General features: G+C 35.1%; 3 protein-coding genes across 5 annotated transcripts; 2 read left to right on the forward strand and 1 right to left on the reverse strand.

Annotated features, from left to right (window-relative positions):
- Positions 1-2070: 2070 nt before the first annotated feature.
- LOC110610810 lies at positions 2071-6272 on the forward strand. Its single transcript, XM_021750889.2, has 4 exons — positions 2071-2491; positions 3029-3257; positions 4555-4707; positions 5481-6272. The coding sequence occupies exons 1-4, from the start codon at positions 2297-2299 to the stop codon at positions 6182-6184; spliced, it is 1281 nt and encodes a 426-aa protein (XP_021606581.1). The 5' UTR covers positions 2071-2296; the 3' UTR covers positions 6185-6272.
- A 1308-nt stretch (positions 6273-7580) lies between these two features.
- Positions 7581-8069, forward strand: LOC110611417 (mitochondrial import receptor subunit TOM9-2). The gene has a single exon (XM_021751739.2). The coding sequence runs from the start codon at positions 7632-7634 to the stop codon at positions 7932-7934; it is 303 nt and encodes a 100-aa protein (XP_021607431.1). The 5' UTR covers positions 7581-7631; the 3' UTR covers positions 7935-8069.
- A 1080-nt stretch (positions 8070-9149) lies between these two features.
- LOC110611416 (plasmodesmata-located protein 2) lies at positions 9150-14596 on the reverse strand. 3 transcript variants are annotated; one of them, XM_043955035.1, is made up of 3 exons: positions 13555-13866; positions 13186-13293; positions 9150-13068 (listed from the first exon to the last, which is right to left on the reverse strand). In XM_043955035.1, the coding sequence occupies exon 3, from the start codon at positions 11299-11301 to the stop codon at positions 9601-9603; it is 1701 nt and encodes a 566-aa protein (XP_043810970.1). In that variant the 5' UTR covers positions 11302-13068; positions 13186-13293; positions 13555-13866; the 3' UTR covers positions 9150-9600. The 3 variants fall into 3 exon arrangements, with proteins under 3 accessions (XP_043810970.1, XP_021607430.1, XP_021607429.1); XM_021751738.2 differs by having other exon boundaries at positions 12638-13068; positions 13555-14596; XM_021751737.2 differs by having other exon boundaries at positions 12638-13068; positions 13186-13299; positions 13555-14587.
- Between the last annotated feature and the right edge of the window lie 3464 nt (positions 14597-18060).

Here is an 18060-nt window from a genome sequence, read left to right on the forward strand (position 1 = left end):
AATATTATTAATTAGTTGTGGCGAATTAAAAAATATAAATTATTTATTTATTTAAAAATAATTTATATTTTTTATTATTAAATTATTTGAAAGATATTAATTTATGTTAGGGATGAAATAATACTTATTAATATTTTTTATTATCATTTTATATTCAACCATTAATTTAATATTTATTTTAAGGTAAATTATATTTTAATTTTTAAATTTTAATATAAATAATAAATCGGTTCTCATATTTTTAAAACTAAACATTTAAATTTTTCTATAATTGATTTATCTAAATTAGTGGATTTTTTATTACTTTTACCATTAAAAGTGTAGTAATATTTTTATTAATAAAAAAACTACTCTTAAATCCTTGAATTTCAATATAATTAATTAATCGGTATCTATATTTTTAAAATTATACATTTAAATCTCTATATAATCCGTCAGTCATCATCTATTATAATTTAAACATTTTAATTCTTTATTTTTTATTTAAAAAAATACTTAAATCTCCATTAATTTTTATCTATAATATTTTATTTAACTAATTTTCAATATTTTTTTCTTCAATTTTCATTTATTAAAATATTTCAATATTTAAAAGAATATTTATAATTTTAGCTATTTTTAAGTGATATTAAGGTGGTAAACTTTTATAAAAGATATTTTAGAAATAAATTATTTTTTATTTAAATAGGTCGTAAATTTTTATAAAAAATATTTTAAAAATAAATTATTTTTCAAAAAAAATTTGACCATCTATTAATTTTAAACGAATGTCCATAATAGGTGAAAAAATTATAATATTAGACGAATTAAATATAAAAAGATTTAAAAGATTTAATTTTTAAAATATAAAGATTGATCCATAAATTATACTAAAATTGAAGAACTAAAATATAGTTTACATAATATAAAATTCTTTACCGATATTAAAAGAAGTTAAGTGTTTATAAAAATACTTTAAACATTTAAAATATTTAATTAATTGACGAAATTATAAATATAAGTATCTCGAATCAATTATATAAAAATTTAAATATTTAATTTTAAAAATATAAAAATTAATTTATTAATTATATTAAAATTTAAATAGTAAAATATTTTATATTAAATATTTATATTTTAAATCATTGTATAAATAATTAATTATTGATAACTAATATATAACAAAGCTAATATACTAAACAGAGTTTAAGTATTGCGTTGCGTAAGTTTAACATTTTATTTTAAATTAAGAGTTCATGAATACAGAATATTCATTTCATACCTTAGCGAATTGAAATGTTGAAAAAAAAAAGTCCAATAAACAATATATATAAAACAAAAGATATGAGATGGATTGTATGTGTCTCATTTTCCATGAGAAATCCATCAGCTCATCACGATGGTTATTTGGCTAGATATGTTTTGGTTGAATTAATAGATTTTAATTGGAATAGTGATAGAGTCTTAATTTTAAATTTAATCTCAAATCAATAAAAATTATATAATATTTTATTGTATAATTAAATCTATAAAATTTATTTTCTATTTTTTTTTGAAGTTTATGAATGTAAAATTTCAATGTTTTTGCTACTGATGACAACTACATGCTTAATTTGATTTGATAAATGATTAGATTCAAAATAATTATATAAAAGATAAAATCACATAATAAAAATTTAATTATATGATATTTAAATTTATTAATAAAAAAAATTAAATACTCTCAAATATAAATCTTCATTAAATAAGATGATATTCATTACGTGCTAAAAAATATAATCTAATAAATTTTTATTATACAGAAATATTTTATTCATCAATGTATACTTAATTAAATTTTTAAAGGATGTAATAATTAATTTTATTCGTATAAAAATTAATAATTATAAATATATAACTTTTAGAGATCAAAACATTCACTTTTTTTTTAATTTATTGCGTTAGAATGACTTGTAAATATCAATAGTCTCAAAATTAACGAATAGCAACACATCTATGTTCCACGTGAATACCATTAATTTCCGATTAAAAAAAATAACATTATAATTTACCCAAAATAAAATAGTATATTGTCTTACATCAGTCTTTTGCGTTCAAGCACAACGTCAAGTCGTTTCAGCAGATGGTTATTTGCCGGAGCAGAATTTTCCTTCCCCCCAAAAGTTGTAAAACCCTCTCTGCGTGTGAGGTTTAGGGTTTATGAACCGTTGCAATATTCGAAAATAGACCCCTCACAGAAATCAGAAATCAGAAAAACGAAAAAGCAAAAGCATAGTTTGATTTCGGCCTTTAGGGCTTTTATTTTTGGTCTTTGATTATGTGGCCTAGAGCTGGGCTGAACTGTAGATGGAATATCCGGCGGTTTTGTACGCGTCGTATTCAGGACGAGGGTCACTGGCTTTACTCGTCGGAATGGTGGGGTACGAACTCCGATGGCCATACCGTTCTCCGTTCTACTTCTGAGAAAGGAAACGGCGTCGTTTCTGTCCTCGCTTATTCTTCTTCTAGACCTGTCAGTCTCTTTCTGCCGTTCACTCTGTATGATTATTCTTTACCAGTCTATAGACTATAGTTAGTAATTCTATAACAGCTTTAGGGTCTCCTTAAGATTTGAGGCGGACCTGTGCAAGAAATCTAAAATCACATTTTTTTTTTTTTGTTCCTAACAGTTCTCTCCGTCAAATCGTGTTTTTTAAAAGCATTAGGTGGTTTAAATGCACCAACATTTTCCCGTATTCAACTGTTCAAGCACCGCATTGTGCTTGAAAAACTTTCCGATTGTCTGGTGCAAGCCTGATTGATAATCGGTTCCCGGGATTAGGTCTCTCCTTTTTCTTAAAAAAAAAATTGCAATCTTTAGTGGAACTGGTCAAGTTTGGGCCAACAATGGAGACAATGCACTTAGAGTCGTGGCCTTTTTTTTCCTTAAAATATGTTATGTTTGTGTTCTCCCTATGATGTTGCTTGTATCCAAAATCTCTTACACCTTTTAAATTATCATTTTTATGTGGACAAGGGTTTACTGAATGGTTTGCATTAACTTTTGCAGAATGAGGCTTATTGGCCGGAAACTGAAAGATGGCTGCAGAAAAGGTATGCCGAGCTACACCCTGGTAAAGAGCACAATGTACGTTTTAGGATTCTTGGATATCAGTGGCGCACACTTCGCTTTAATGATGATACACGGCAAAGCACTGCTAAAGTGATGGCAGCTTACCAACAATCAGAACCTAATTCTATATTCCTGATGCAGCAGGCTCATTGTTTAGCTGTTCCATGTAATTTCTTCAACTTCTATTGTAGTCTTACTAAAACTGCTGTTTATTGATTCAAGGTTTGTAGTGCTTCTTACTGTCTCCTGCTAATGTGTCAGATAGATTTTTCTTTTTCCCCTTATCACTCTTATTTTTATGGAAGTTGATTTGGTTCTTAGACAAGCTTAAGCAATGATGAAGTTGGGATCGAATTTACCCTAAAGATTTTTCAGTGTTGGTGAGGCTAGCTGGTAGATCCTCTTCAAACAGGTCTGGGAATTACATAATCTGTAGCTCAGTAAAGCTCAATAAGTCACTCATCAAAATAAATAGATTGGTTCCAACAAGCACTCAAGCAGTTACACCACCCCAGAGAAATACCCTTTTTGGGGGTTCCATATTTTGTTAACTCGTGGAGCTTTACTCTTTGAAATTGTGGTAGTCATATGTCCCCTTGGTTGTCCCCAGAGGATGGGGGTCTCCCTTTCTTTGTGTTATTGGTTGAATTATACTTTTCAACTCCTATGCCTGATTAACAGGAAAATTTTGTATTTATTGATTTCAAGAGTTTTAATATGTAGGGATCCTTTATGTGAGTCCTGTATATATATTCCAGAGGTCATCTATTGCAGTTTAATTCACACGACTAAATGAAGATCTTTAGGAGCCATTATTGCATTCATTTGCTTAAGAAGTAAGAAGGGCAATTTATGGTTCTGGGCAAGATCTGTTATATGATCTCCTTTCACTGTTATGTTGTTCCTCATTTGTTAACCTTGGTAATTACTTTCTATCTAGTGTAGTTTTGATTGGTACTGCTGTTGTTCACTGTGTCTGAAAATTGATGGGTGATTTGGTTAGTGCTCCTTATGTTGGAAGCTCACTAACATAAAGTAGCATATAACAAAGAGGTACATCTTAGGAATTCCTCAAGTTGGGCACCTCTTGTGAATACACTTTCTTATGCAGCTTCTATGCAGAGCATCTTTCTATCTCATTTTCCTTTTTATTTACTCTCTTTCTGCAAGTTGCCAAAAACTAGCATCAGTTTCCTTCTCAAAGTAATCTGATTGGTTGGTTGTTATGATTTATTTGATTTGTGTTATACATATATGTGTCAGGTGTATGTATGTCTAGACATACACATGCAGATGATTTTATATTCTGTTTGTTTAATGATACAGTATGGTTATCTTGGTATGTGGTGTCCATCGCTGAAGCATGCATGTAAACAAAACTAATCTGCTCATACATCTCTTTGTTTATTCTTTTCAATTTTCATACAAATTTTCTGTTTACTATTTGATTCCTTTTTATGTAGATGTGAAGAGTATGGTATCTGTTGGGTTGACTACTTTAGCATCCTGCAACTATGACCTTATGGATGCTGTACGTGGGAAGAAAACAATGCGTATTTTGTGCATTGGTCATGGTGGGGGAAGTTTGCCATTGTTTCTGGCTAGCAAAATTCAAGGTGGATATTATCATTTCCATTAGTGTGTTTTTCTGTTTTGGTTATAATGACACGTTCACTTGTTGCTAATCTGGGTGGGAGTTGAAGTAGTGATGTAGAATATGTTATTGCTTTGATTTTCATTTTTATTTGAATACTTGCAGTCTTTTGTTCTTTCAATGGCTCAAGTTTTAGACTAAAGCAAGTCCACTCATTTGTTTCTAATTATAGGTTAAACGCTGGGAGCAATGCATTAGATACCTAGTTCTCAGTTGCTTTGGATTAAAAAGATGCAGTCATATTGTTGCATGCTGGAATTGAAAGGTGACCGCATACATGGTGCACCCATAATTGTTTCCTTAATTGATATGCATTGCATGAAAATAAGTACTTATCTATTCATACATGTTAGGAAGACAAATGGGGAAGGAACATGAAAAAAAGATCAGGCAAATGTATAAATTACAGGAGAATCATTAGCTGCATATGTAATTCAAACTGCATTATAATGAAAAGAAACAAGGGGATGATTAGTAATGATTCTCAGGTCCATCAGTTATATTTATTGACCAGAACTATTGGGAGCTCTTGGGTCAGCCATCTGCATCATCTCATCTTATGAAGGTGAAATTAATACTACTGCCAATCATGCAATGCATTTTTCGCTATTGTAATAGATGTCGATATTTTTGTTGTTTTTTGAAAGATTGAAACGTGTTTCCAGAATTTCCTCAATAGCTTGATTGGCTGTGAATCCTTGCTAAAAACTACTAAAACTTCTGTGTTGTCTTCAGGTGCTGTAATTGACGTGGTTGAAATTGATCCCCTTGTTATATCTGCTTCTATCCAAGCAATGGGTTTTCCAGCTTTCAGTGTTGTGTCCTCACCAGGTCAGCGTGCCTTACGAAAACCTGATACAATTAATGAAGTAATGTGGAGAGGCATCCATGAAAGGCTTTACCTCTATGAATCAGATGCTGAATTTTTTGTCCTAAACAACAACAGCAATATATATGACATTATCTTTATTGACGCTTATGATGGTGATGACATCTTCCCACGCAAGCTATGGGATGCGGATTCCCCATTTCTCCAAGCGCTCAATAGCAGGCTGCATCCTGATTATGGCACTGTCGTGGTGAATCTTCATGCAGATGATGATGTCCTCAGTTCAAATCCATCAGTTTCATATTTTTATCAACAAGTCCTGCCAATGAGTATGCATGTTCCTAAAGTTTGCAGAGCATACAAGGATGTTCTGGTGGGAAATGGAAATTCTTCTGGTGGGAAAGAAGGTTCAGGATTTGTATTCACTGTTTCAGTTCCTTGGGTGTGTAATACATCTATGGTTGTATGCAGAGGTTTAGGGATGAGCAATTATAGTAGGGATTCCATTGCTAATGCTGTGATATCTAAATCTCTTGAAGTTGAAAATATACTGGACTTGCCATTCTCTTGCGTGGAGTATATAAAAAGAGATTTTACGCTCGTTGATTGACCTTCAAATGGCTGATAATCTTGCATTTCTCTGTGCCCAAATCGAGTAGAGCTATAAATATTATTTCTTTTGAACTTTCGTTTTCTCATTTAAAAGCTTGTCAATTGTCATTAGTTAACTTTCGCATTTTCGCTTAGCAATTTGTTTTGCATAAAAGACCAGACTTGACCTGATTAAGTTTGGAGTAAACCGTTTTGAGGCGAACAGAATTCTAAACCTTTATTTGGTCGGGTAATTCAACTAGAAGATTTCTAAAAAGTATTAAAATTATTGTTATTGGGTCTTTTTCCTCGATGGAAGAGAAATAAATATTCAATTAAATTATTTTCTGAAAAGTTCACTTTTAAAAAATAACCGATTTGAATCAAGCAACGTTTAAAATTATGTTATTTATAGAGAATTTTAAAATTATTAATGACAAAGAAAATCAAATATTTTTATATTTTATATTTTCAATTAAAATTTTTCATTTTAACAATTTCTTTAGACGGATTTAAAAAAAAAAAAAACAATTTCTTTAGACAAATAATAGGTTTAGCCAGGGGCAGAGGAAAAGTATGAAAGGGATACATACTGTACCGGCGATCGGAAAATGATTTGAAGGGAGATGAATACGGAAGGGGTACATGCCGTACCGGCGATCGGAAAATGATTTGAGGGGAGATGAAGGTGCCGCAGTGACGTAACCGGTGGTGCTGCAGCGACGCAGCCGGTACCTTATCAAAAGGAAACTCCTGGCTCCGCCACTGAATTTAGGAACACATCTATGTTGTTATCCATTCATTGATTAAATTGTCAGATATTATTGCAATTTTACTTTTTTATAAGTTGATTGATGAATATCTGACCATTAATCTTATTGTAAGTGAAATAATATTATTATGTTACTTATTACTACCATTTATGTGACCATAAATTTATTACGCATAAATTGTAATAAGTAAAATATATATAATAATAGAAATAATATTTTAAATCTACTGAAAAACTACTAACTTCTTTTTTTTTTTCAAAGGATAAATTTCTAATTGAACTTATAAGAGGAAGAAATCGAAGGAAGGTTTATTAAATAACCTTTAGCCTTTCATATAATGGCCAATTTTTTCAAAAGAACACTTAAAAATAAAATAATACACTTTAATATATTAATAATATTAAAATTGTTTTAAATACGACAAAAAATTTTAAAACTTTGAATTATTAATAATACACATTTCCTGTTTACTATAATTTATTTTATAAAAAATTATATAAAATTTTAATATTTTAAAATAATTTTTTAAATTAAATATATATGGAATTCACGTAACAAAAAATAAGGTATAGAATTTTCACATTCATACGGTACATACTGTCTTCTAAGGATTGGTAATCCTCATTATAAAAGGTATGTTCTGTTCCCAGGCAATAGGCTTCGAAGTTCGGAGACTGAACCAAAACCCTTGCAATGGCTTCTCTGGGGAAGAAACGAGCCGGTAGCAGCGGCGATGAAGGGATTGTTGCGAGAGTGACGCGCACCGTATCGGATTCAGCGATCATGAACACTGCGAAAAATGCGGCCAACGATGCAGCCTACGTGGCGAAGAGGCTGGCTAAGAGCACAGGAAAAGCGGCGTGGATCGCTGGGACTACTTTCCTCATCCTGGTGGTGCCACTCATCATCGAGATGGACCGCGAGCAGCAATTCAATGAGCTGGAGTTGCAACAACAAAGCCTCCTCGGCGCCCCTCCTGCTCCAATCAACAAGTGAGACACCCACCCCCCTTCTCCCCCCAATTGGGTCTGTTCAGGCCAGAATCATTAGTGATAGTGAATTTTTTAATTACTGGGATGATGAATACGGAATTTTTCAAGTGAAACTTGAGGATTAATTTAGATTTTAGTATTGTTTGTGTTGTTCTTATTATGCAATTTGTTGCAGGGAAATTAGTATAAGAAAAGAGCTCAATAAATTTGGTGCTGAATTAGAAGCATAAGCTACTTCATGGGAAATATTATGGTATATACCCAAATTGATTTATTTCTCGATAACTGCTTGTGGGGCTGAAACTTGGATTCTAAATTGAATTCCGAGTCATCTTCACAAAATAAACTTTGGCTTAGATAACTGCATTTTCTTTCAAGGACTGGAGTCCCATTTTACGTTCTTGCCTTTTACCTTGATGACTAATCCACTAGGTTCAGTGTGATGCTTTCAACTAGCTGGGCGCCTAATTGTTTGATACACCAGGGTTTTTTTTAGCATGTTAATGCATTTTAGGAAATGCTTCTGGTTTGGATCTCTTCATGTTTTGTTTTTTCTACTTATTTTCCATGTTGTGGTTGCGAAATGCATGTCTTTTTCAAAAATCATTAATATCAGTTACACTTTTTGTTTGTGAATGATGCTTGATCAAAGTTTCTGATCTTCATTTATGCCTTTGTTCTACTAGTTTCTTCCAATGTTTTTCTTTGTTTACTCGTTCACTGTACATTTGGAGAACAGCACTCTATTACATTTCAATATGGCAGTATGGCTTATAGGTCCTATAGCTTTGATGGTGGGGTATGATGTTCAATATGTATTTGGTTTGGTAACTTCCTACCTAGTGTGGTATGGAGTTACAATTGGTACTAGGTTTTGACAAATTCTGATTGGAGCCACTTTATAGATTAGCTAAGGCCTAAGGGCGTTGGAAGTCCCCTTTCTTTTCTGAAGTTTCTTTTCTTGGGGCGGGGGGGGAATCTATAGTTTCTACTTTTCAATTGCCAAGTCTTGGAATTTGCTTTGTCTGTTATTGAAACCATGAACATATTTCTTAATACATGCTTGAAAAGTGCATCTCCTGCCATTGTTCATGTAATCATATGGTTCACTTGTTCAAAAAAACCAGACCTTTGTATAAGTTGCCAAGATATATTTTTAGAATGGGGTAAAACAGTGGCCAAACTTAATCTGAACGGAAGACTAAGAGGTGAGAACATAAAAGCAAAACATGGAGAAATCAAGGGTTATCTCTTGAGGCCAACTATATGGACCTAGCACCACAAATACAACCAAGAATAAACTAACTACACTCATATAGTATATCATTTATTTAAAGTAAAAAAAAAGGGAAGGAGAAGGTTGTTTACATTTTATTCGGTTAATAGCATGCCCCTGCTGTCTTAATAAATCTTTCATTTTGTCGTTAAAAGGAGCACTAGTACAAATTATTTAGTAACTTTTAGCTCACCTGAACAGAAGTTTGGATTTTTAGCAAGTCAAACGTAAAACTTGCCAAGTGTGCACCGTCGCATCCCACTGCCAACAACAAAATCAGTTGAATCGGTCTTTGATGGCGTTGGATTGGATTAGAAAGGAATAGTAACTTATTGAAGAGGGAGTATGTTCTGTGTGACATCGAGCATTATGGAGGAGGACTCTTTTCAACTAGTTACCATATTCCTCCGCAAGTACAGCTACCATTCAAAAACCTATGGCATTTGTTGGTATCTCTAACAATAATCTCTCTCCCCATAACTCTGCTGAAATACTTAAAAGCCTCGTGGCTGTCCCTGCAAATCCTCAAGTTTTTCACAATCCTCAATGCCTTCCCTGGTGGGGCTGCTCCAGCAACCACACCAAATGCGAGGGCCAACTTCTCGCTATCATACCTATGGGCTTCCCTTTTATCTTCCCGCGGCAACATCTCATCCCGAACCGGCACATATCCTGATTTCTCTATCTTCTCCATCAACTCAGCTAACTTGGAATAAATTTCTTCTGTTTTTTCATGCCTCCTATCCTCTGCCAGAAACACATGAACCTTTCCTTTCACTTCAATCCAACTCCTCCCTTGTTTCTTCTTCACCCTTCTATATATCATTAGCTTCCTCATTTCAGCAACTTCATCCCACCTTCCTTTAGCCGATAACACATTTGCCACAATTTCGTAGGCTGAGTCATCACGGGGGTCTAATTCCAATAGCCTCTTAGCCATCTCACAGGTCTTGTCAACCGCACCATGATATGCACAAGATGATAATAATGTTCGCCAGACTGCAGCATCCGGCTCAAAAGGCATTGTCATTGCAATATGCTCTGCTTCCTCCAATCGTCCTGCCCCTGCCATTGCCCCCACCAAGCATTTATAATGCTCCAAACCAGGTTTGATCTTATACTCCATTCTCATCCTCTGAAACCATTGTTCACTCTCAAGAAACAAACCAGCATTACAAAAAGCCGTTAAGAGAGCCAAAAAAGTGAACCTATCAGGTACGAGCCCTTCAACCTGCATCGCATTATACATGCCAAGCACGGAGCTCTTGTCTCCATGTTGAGCATAGACAGACATCATAGCATTCCAGACCACCGTGTTCACCCCAGGCAACAACTCATCAAAAACCATCCTAGCATCTACTATATGCCCCACTCTCCCATATCCATCAATCAATGTACACCCTACAACCACATTACCGTCCAATCCCGCAACAATAGCATGCCCATGAATCACTCTACAGTGCTCCAACGCTACCATCTGCCCGGCTGCACTTAAAGCACCAGAAACAGTATAAATAGTTGACCTCACATTACAACCCTTCATCTCAGCAAACGCCGAGAACGCATCTAACGGTCTAGAATTCTGCGCCAATCCAACAATCAAAGCACCGTAACAAACCTCATCTCTATGAATAATTTCATCGAACGCCTTCCGCGCGTTCTGAGGCAAACGAAATTTTGCATAGAAATGAATCAACGCAGAACCAGAAAAGGGTTGAGTATTGAGTGAGAGCTTGAAAGCCATGGAGTGGAGAGCGAGACCAAAAGACAGAGCGGAAAGGTTGACGCAGGCCTTGAAGAGGGAAGCGAGGGAGCGTTGGGTGGGGAGAAGGGGGTATCGGAGCATGGAAAGAAAGTAATTGAGAGAAAGGAAGGAGTGAGTGTGGGCAGAAATGATGGATGTCCATGAAATGATGTTGGGAGATGACAGTTGAGAGAAGACACGATGGGAGTAGGAGACAATGAGGGGATTAGTGGAGTTGGAGTAGAAAGTGATTAAGCGGTTAAACAAGGAAAGCTGTGTACGAGGAGATTTGATGGCTTGGGCATGGAGGATGCGAGGATCAGTGTTTGATTCTATTATGCCTCCTGCCATGCGATCCCACCAATCATTGGTACCCTTTTATAGTTAACTTCTTTAATTGTCAGTCTCTCATACACAGCTGCGAAATATTAGCATAATTATTTTGTTTTGCACATATATATTCTTATGTTTTATAAAATTAAGGTCAAATAACTTAACTTTTATGAAGATTATATTAACTATAAAAATCCCAAAATATCAACTAGTCTTCTTGAACAAAGCAACTCTTAAATTGGTTAAAGGATAAACCTTTTAACAACGTTTTAGTGGAATCTGAATCTCCTTTTGTTGTTCAGACTATCTGGTTGTTATTGTTTTGGGATGCTAATGGAGCCGTTGAAGATGTTAAAGCTCTTATAAAGGAGCTTGGTGATGTTTTTATTAGTTTTGTTAAGCGATCTACTGTTTCTATAGCAGGTCTAACTGAGTGGGGCAATCTCCTTCATTCTTAACAGATGTTTCTGTTTAGTGAAAAGTTTAATATTTGATTTAAAAAAAGCATATTGGGTTCGAGACCATCATCAAAAGACCTCGTCAGCAAAAAAGGTCAAAATGCAGATACAAGCCATGCGAGTGAAGCCATTATTTGCATACCTTTGATCTAATTAAAGTCTCTTACTCAGGTTGTATTGCTAATAGAGGACAAATTAGATTGCCTGTTCACTCAACATTGATCTTGTTCACTCGATGTTTTATTTTTCTTCAAAATAACAAGCAGCTGCAACAGCTTCATATGTGTAATAAAAATAGCATTCCTTACAAGGGGAAATTACAATCTCATTTTCTCAATTGATATTTCAACAAAAATACCATCTGTTCATACTGGAATTTCATGATATCTACTGATAAAAAAGCACAGATTTGGTAGAGAAATATCAAAAGCGGATGTAAAAATGTTAAATTCATCATCCGATGATGTTGCTATCTTTGATTAATTTATAACATATTTGACCTCCTTAAAACAAAAAATAATCGATGAAAGAGTTGGGCCCCTTGGAGGGGTTGGGGTGTAAAACTCCAGCAGCTTCTCCTATATGCTCATTTTTGAAGTTGGGGAATGGGGATAAGATTTGTTTTGAGGTCTAAGAGCTATGGGTCTATGTCTACCGTTTCTTCCAAATGTGAATGTTTCAACCAAGCCAATATCCTCATTAAGAATCCTATAAATGATAAGGGTGAGACTAGAGAAAGCATGGTCATTGATTATGCATGAAAATTAGTAAAGGTTTTTTTTTTTTTTTTTTTAAAGGAAACTTAAGTGTACATTTATGCTTAAGTATCATAGAAAATCCAAGCAAGAAAATAAAATAGGTCCTACACTCTTACTAACTGTGCTTTTGCATGGAAATTGGAATGAAAGAGAGATGTCATTGCTTTTCAAAGAGAGAAGCTACAACTTTCTGAAAAGCATAAAATAGTGAAGAAATTGAGAAAATCATCAGTCTGGAGAACCCAAAAAAGAGACAAACATCCACATGGACATGGCCATAGAGAAGAAAAAGAAAAGGCCAAACTATTAATTACTTCATTTCAACCCTTCTCTCTAATCCATCCAATGGCAAACATTCATTCTAACATCCTTTTCACCTTTGTAACTTTATATATAATAACACAAAAAATTTTATGCAATATTTTGCTGGCCTTCCCCATAAACTATATTTCTCCACCAAAAATTTCAACCAAGATTTTTAGTTTGGAAAGACATGGAAATGTCAGAAGAATCCAACCTCAAAAAAAGGGATGTTTGCCTCTTTTAAGATCTCTCTTGCTCTCAAGAATCTGCAAAAAAAAAAAAAAAAAAAAACACTCATACAATTTCAGCCTTGTAAAACAAAAGAGATATTAAACAATGAAAAGGGGGAAGATGATATTCAATCTCATGTAGTAAATGCATACCATCATGTTTCTTCATCAACCCTCTTGCAAACAACAGGCATATTACCAAGAACCCTACTCCAGCTGCCCCTCCTAATATTATTGCCACAGTCTTTCCTGTACTTTGCCCTGTTCCTACATCCACAAAATACATTCCATGACATATAGATCCCTAATATTTTTTTCTATTATTAAATATAATCAAGCCAGTTAATCTCTATTGAGAGAAAGAGGCCCACAGATTTATTAGATTAGACCTACCTATTAGGAAAAGAATTCAACCACCCAACAAGCTTTATTATACAAAATTGTAAAGAAACGAATAAGAATCTGAGAACTTTTCTTTAAGCTCTACATTCTAGATTTCAATAAATAAATCTTTCACTTTACCTGATGAAGATGAAGATGATGATGATGATGATCTCCTGGGGACCCCATTTGGGTAATAACTGTAACTAATAAAGCATTTGTGCAGATAGATTTGTCCTGAAATAGCATTTCCACATTCAACCTGAGCTCTCTGTGCAGCACTTTTCACACACACTCCACAATCTGAATCTCCCACATCACCTTCACATTGGCCCAAAATATACACAGATTGATAGCTGGTAGTATAGAACCCATGGCCACTAACAACACCATTTTCCATTACTGAAAAGGCTGTATCTCTTCTCTCTTCAAACCCACTTCCTGCTATATTTGTAGCTCCACAAGTCTTGAACAACATTTCCATACCTGAAACTTGCGTAAACCCAGAAACCTCATACAAAATGTAGCATCCATAAAGCTGGACTCTTGCAGCTATGGCTTTGCCACAGAGTTTGTCAGTCAACACTGGCAGTCCACTGACACACTTGTAGCAGTCACCAATACTAAGGTCTCCTCTACATTGAAAGAGACCGGTGATTGTGGTTTGGCCAGTTCCAGTGGTGGTTTTGAAGAACTTGGTTTTAGTAGACTGGGAAACTAAAGAACCAAACAGAGCAGAGAGGGCTTGTGAGTATACACCAGTTGGATCTTGAAAAGACTGTTTTGAACAGCCCTTGTACACCAGAGTGCTGTAATCAGTGGCAGATTGAGCTGGATTGGCAAAGAGAAGGAGAGAGAGATAGAGAAGGAAATAAAAGGGTTTTGAGGGAAAAACCATTTGGGTAAAGTAAAGATGTTGATAGATCAAATCATGACAATTTTGAAAGTTTTTTTGAAGGATTTGAGAAGTGGGTTTTGGCTAAAACTGGGGAAAACTTGAGGGGTTGAGCTTGGAGTGCCTTGATTTGCTCAAAAAAAAAAGAGTTTGGTTTTGGATATTGGTTCTGGTTGTGGTGTTGTTTTGGGATTTTACTTTTTCTCTGGATGGCCTACCTCAATTGATGTGCAGAGTATGAGAGATGATGCATAGGCATCTTTTTGCTCTCTCCACAGCAAGACTACAAAAATCCAATTGGCAAACTGATAATTGAGAAGTAAAAAAGTAACTTTTATTGAAACAGTGAATTTAGCTTAAATTATTTTTTAAAATAATTGAAGAGAATGAAAACAAAAATTGATATAAACAAATAATTTTCAAAAGGGAAAAGAAAATATTCTGTGGGGGGTATGAATGTAAAGGAATCTGGGTATGTGTGGGAAGCAAGTGTTTGAAGTTTGACTAGAAGCACAGTACAATTGAGCTAGGGTTTGAACTTGAGCAGACAAAGGGGGGAAATTTTGGGTTTTTTTTTTTTAAAACAAACTTTCATGGTGCTTGAGTTCTATAGGTCCAAACAAGAAACAGGTGATGTGCTAAAGAACATGGAGCCTCGCAGCCATTCAAGAACCTATAACATGGAGGAAAGCCACGTGATTAAATCTTGAATCTTTTATTCCTTTTAAAGAAAAAAAATCAATCTTTAATTTTATGGAATTTATGGGTCTTTGCCTTCTTTTTCCCCTCTCTATATTCAATCCAGATCTGATTATGGGCTTGCTTTGAACACTTGTGTATAGCATAAACCCTCATTTTATGCAAATGGGTTAAATTCCTTTTATATCTTAATTTAAATTTTAAAGTTAATTATGTAAGAACTATGGTATAAAAAATTATTTTTTTATATTTATAGTCTGACCTTTTAATTTTATATAACAAAATTCAACTAAAATAAGGAAATATCACTATTTTTATAATTTATATGTAATATCCAATTTTAATTAAACTATATAACAAAATTTAGTTTGCTTTTTCTTATCAAATATTTAGTTTATCTGGAACACAAGTAGAAATTCTTCACATCACAAAGTTTAGTTTACACGTGTATGCATGGTCACGGTTCGATTGGGGTTGGAATTAGCAATTTTGAAGCCTTTGATGGTTGGCTTAGAATCTAATTGAAAAATAAGGAAGTAGTACAATATTAATATTTGAGATAATAAATTAATTATTTATTTACCAATGATTGAAAACTTTTGATAACAAACTTAAAAATATATAATAGAAAATTTTAAACAAATAAAAAAGTGCACAATGAATCTTATCTATTAATTAGTATAAGTTCAAATAAATTTTTATTTTTTAAGTCGGAACGGCCTCGTTTTGACCAAATTATAATAATTTAGATATCATTTATTTAGTTTTTAAAATAAAAAATAAAAAATAAAGGAATTCAATATATTTAAAGGCCCAAAAACCCAGTGATTTTGGAAATGATTCAGTTTCCGTCTGATTCGATCCTGATTCACAAATCGACAATTTAAAACTGATCTAAGTGAATCCCAATTTATATTTATTTAAAATATCAACTACTTTGTTATTATTGCTAGCTTTTTTTTTTTAAGTCAATATTTAACTCTCGTATTTTAAATTATTATATTACATATTATTTTAATTTCAAAACTTTTAAAAATTTAATGTTTAGAATAAATAACTACGCTTATATAGCATTGAAATTGTCACAAAATTTATGAAATTGTATTTTTAAATACTGATGATCTGAGATCTATAAAATATAGTTTACAAAGTGTTCTGTAAGCGCGTCTTGAGAGAGGAGTCTTCCTCTCTTTTTATCCTGTTCTTTCAGTAGCGTGTTCCCACCCTTTCTGGTACAGAACCACCTTTTCTTCCGTATGGGCTAATACATACGGATAATGCAGTGACCCTTTCTGTGTCAGGCGGCCATTTAATGCCCTCCGGCACGAGGGCGAACAGGGTTGCGAAGTGACCGAGTTTATTGTCCTTTCTTTCCATGACAGGGTTGGAGAGAAAGAGGCCGATTCTAGGAGAGGCCGGATCTCAGGTCCGAATAGGCTAGGCCGGTCTGACTATCGGGTTTAGCAGAAGTCTGGTCTCGAAGCAGAGTGGGATGGGCCGGGCTCGGTCGGGAAGCCTTGAGGCCTCAAAGTCTCGGACCATCCTTATGGGCCTAACTAGGGCCCGGAGTAAAGAAATCTGACGGTTATCAATTGCCCCTTTACCTCCTCAACAGTTATTGCATGAGTGATGAGGGGATAAATATCGAGGGTCATAATGATTGCGCCGCCCAAGGACAGTCTGCCTCAAAACATCTTTTCATTTCACTATTGTTTCAAATTTCCACATTCTCTCTGTCTTCTCTGAACTTTTGCTTTCCTCCGCTTTCTGTGCGCTCTTGTTAGCTTCGTTTTCTTCTGCTCATCCGCACCAACTGCTTATCAGGTACGCCTCCTCTTCCACCATGGATAGCTCTAGTCTCCCCAATGTCGTCAACTTAGAATCTTGCATCACTCCATCCAATATTAGGAACTTCATTCCCAGGGAGTACCTAGACACCCCCCTTTTCACATCCGGGCCCCTTACCGGAATGAGAGGATCGTTCTTCCTGATCCTTCTCCCCCTGGTCTGTTCGACCCTCAAAGGGACACGAGCTTAATTTTCTTCGTTAAGCAGAGGGAATATGATTTGTCCTTTCCTTTCTCTCCCTTCTTTATCGAGGTCTTCCGGTATTTCGAGATTACCCCGCAGATGCTAACCCCTAATTCCATTCTTTTTATGTCTTCTTTTGAATCTGTGTGTCTAAGCTGGGGGTTTACACCTACGGTGCGTCTGTTCGTTACCTTTTTCAGACTTGTCAAGGCGAGCCAAAAGTTTTACTATTTTGCCCCCCGCGAGGAGCTGTCAATTTTTACGGAGTATAAGGACTCTATCAAGGGCTGGATAGAGGGTTTTGTTGTGGTGGAATTGAAGAAGGAGACTGGCTTGGCTTGGGAGTTAGGACTCGACTGGGAGGATGTCTCGTTGGGTTGCAACGACCTGTCCCAGTTGAGCCTTACCGAGCAGGTTGGGTTTATTCGACTGACTTCTGTCGAAATGAAGTATGACATCGAGAAGTGCTTGTATGCATCCAACCTTCGGGATATTAAGGACGCGGGTAATAGAGTCTGGCCATGGTCCTTCGCTCCCAACTCAGCCAGGAGCTGTTCCCTCAGCTTCTGCAGTTTTTGATCTACATTTTCTTCTTCTTGTCTGGGCCTTTTTTCTAGACGATATTCCTCTTCCTGCACCTCACTTTCCATCCTCCTAGTTGTTCCGGCAAAATAACTGTCTGCCTCGTCATTTTCTATCAGCTCTCTCACTCTTCTCCCATGGACTCTAGCTTCAGGTTCATCTTCTCCTCCTGTTCTTCGCCCCCTTTCTCTGGCTTCTCGGCTGATGGTTTGGGGGTGATTGAAGGTGCGTTGGGGTTCATTGGTTCGGGGTTCTTCTACTACCGGCGTCACATTCATTGGGGTACTAAGGCCCCTCTGTTGCATCATCTGCCCCAGCCAGTGGGTGGTATTTTGTAGTTGAAGGGCCATGGCTTGGAGGTCCTGGTTAGATAAGGCAGCTCCGGGTGCATTCCCTGCCAAACTCGGCGAGGGGTTGAAGGGGATGGTTGTTTGGTTGTT

The sequence above is a fragment of the Manihot esculenta genome, chromosome 3 (genome assembly GCF_001659605.2).
Source record: "Manihot esculenta cultivar AM560-2 chromosome 3, M.esculenta_v8, whole genome shotgun sequence".
Classification (NCBI taxonomy): domain Eukaryota; kingdom Viridiplantae; phylum Streptophyta; class Magnoliopsida; order Malpighiales; family Euphorbiaceae; genus Manihot; species Manihot esculenta.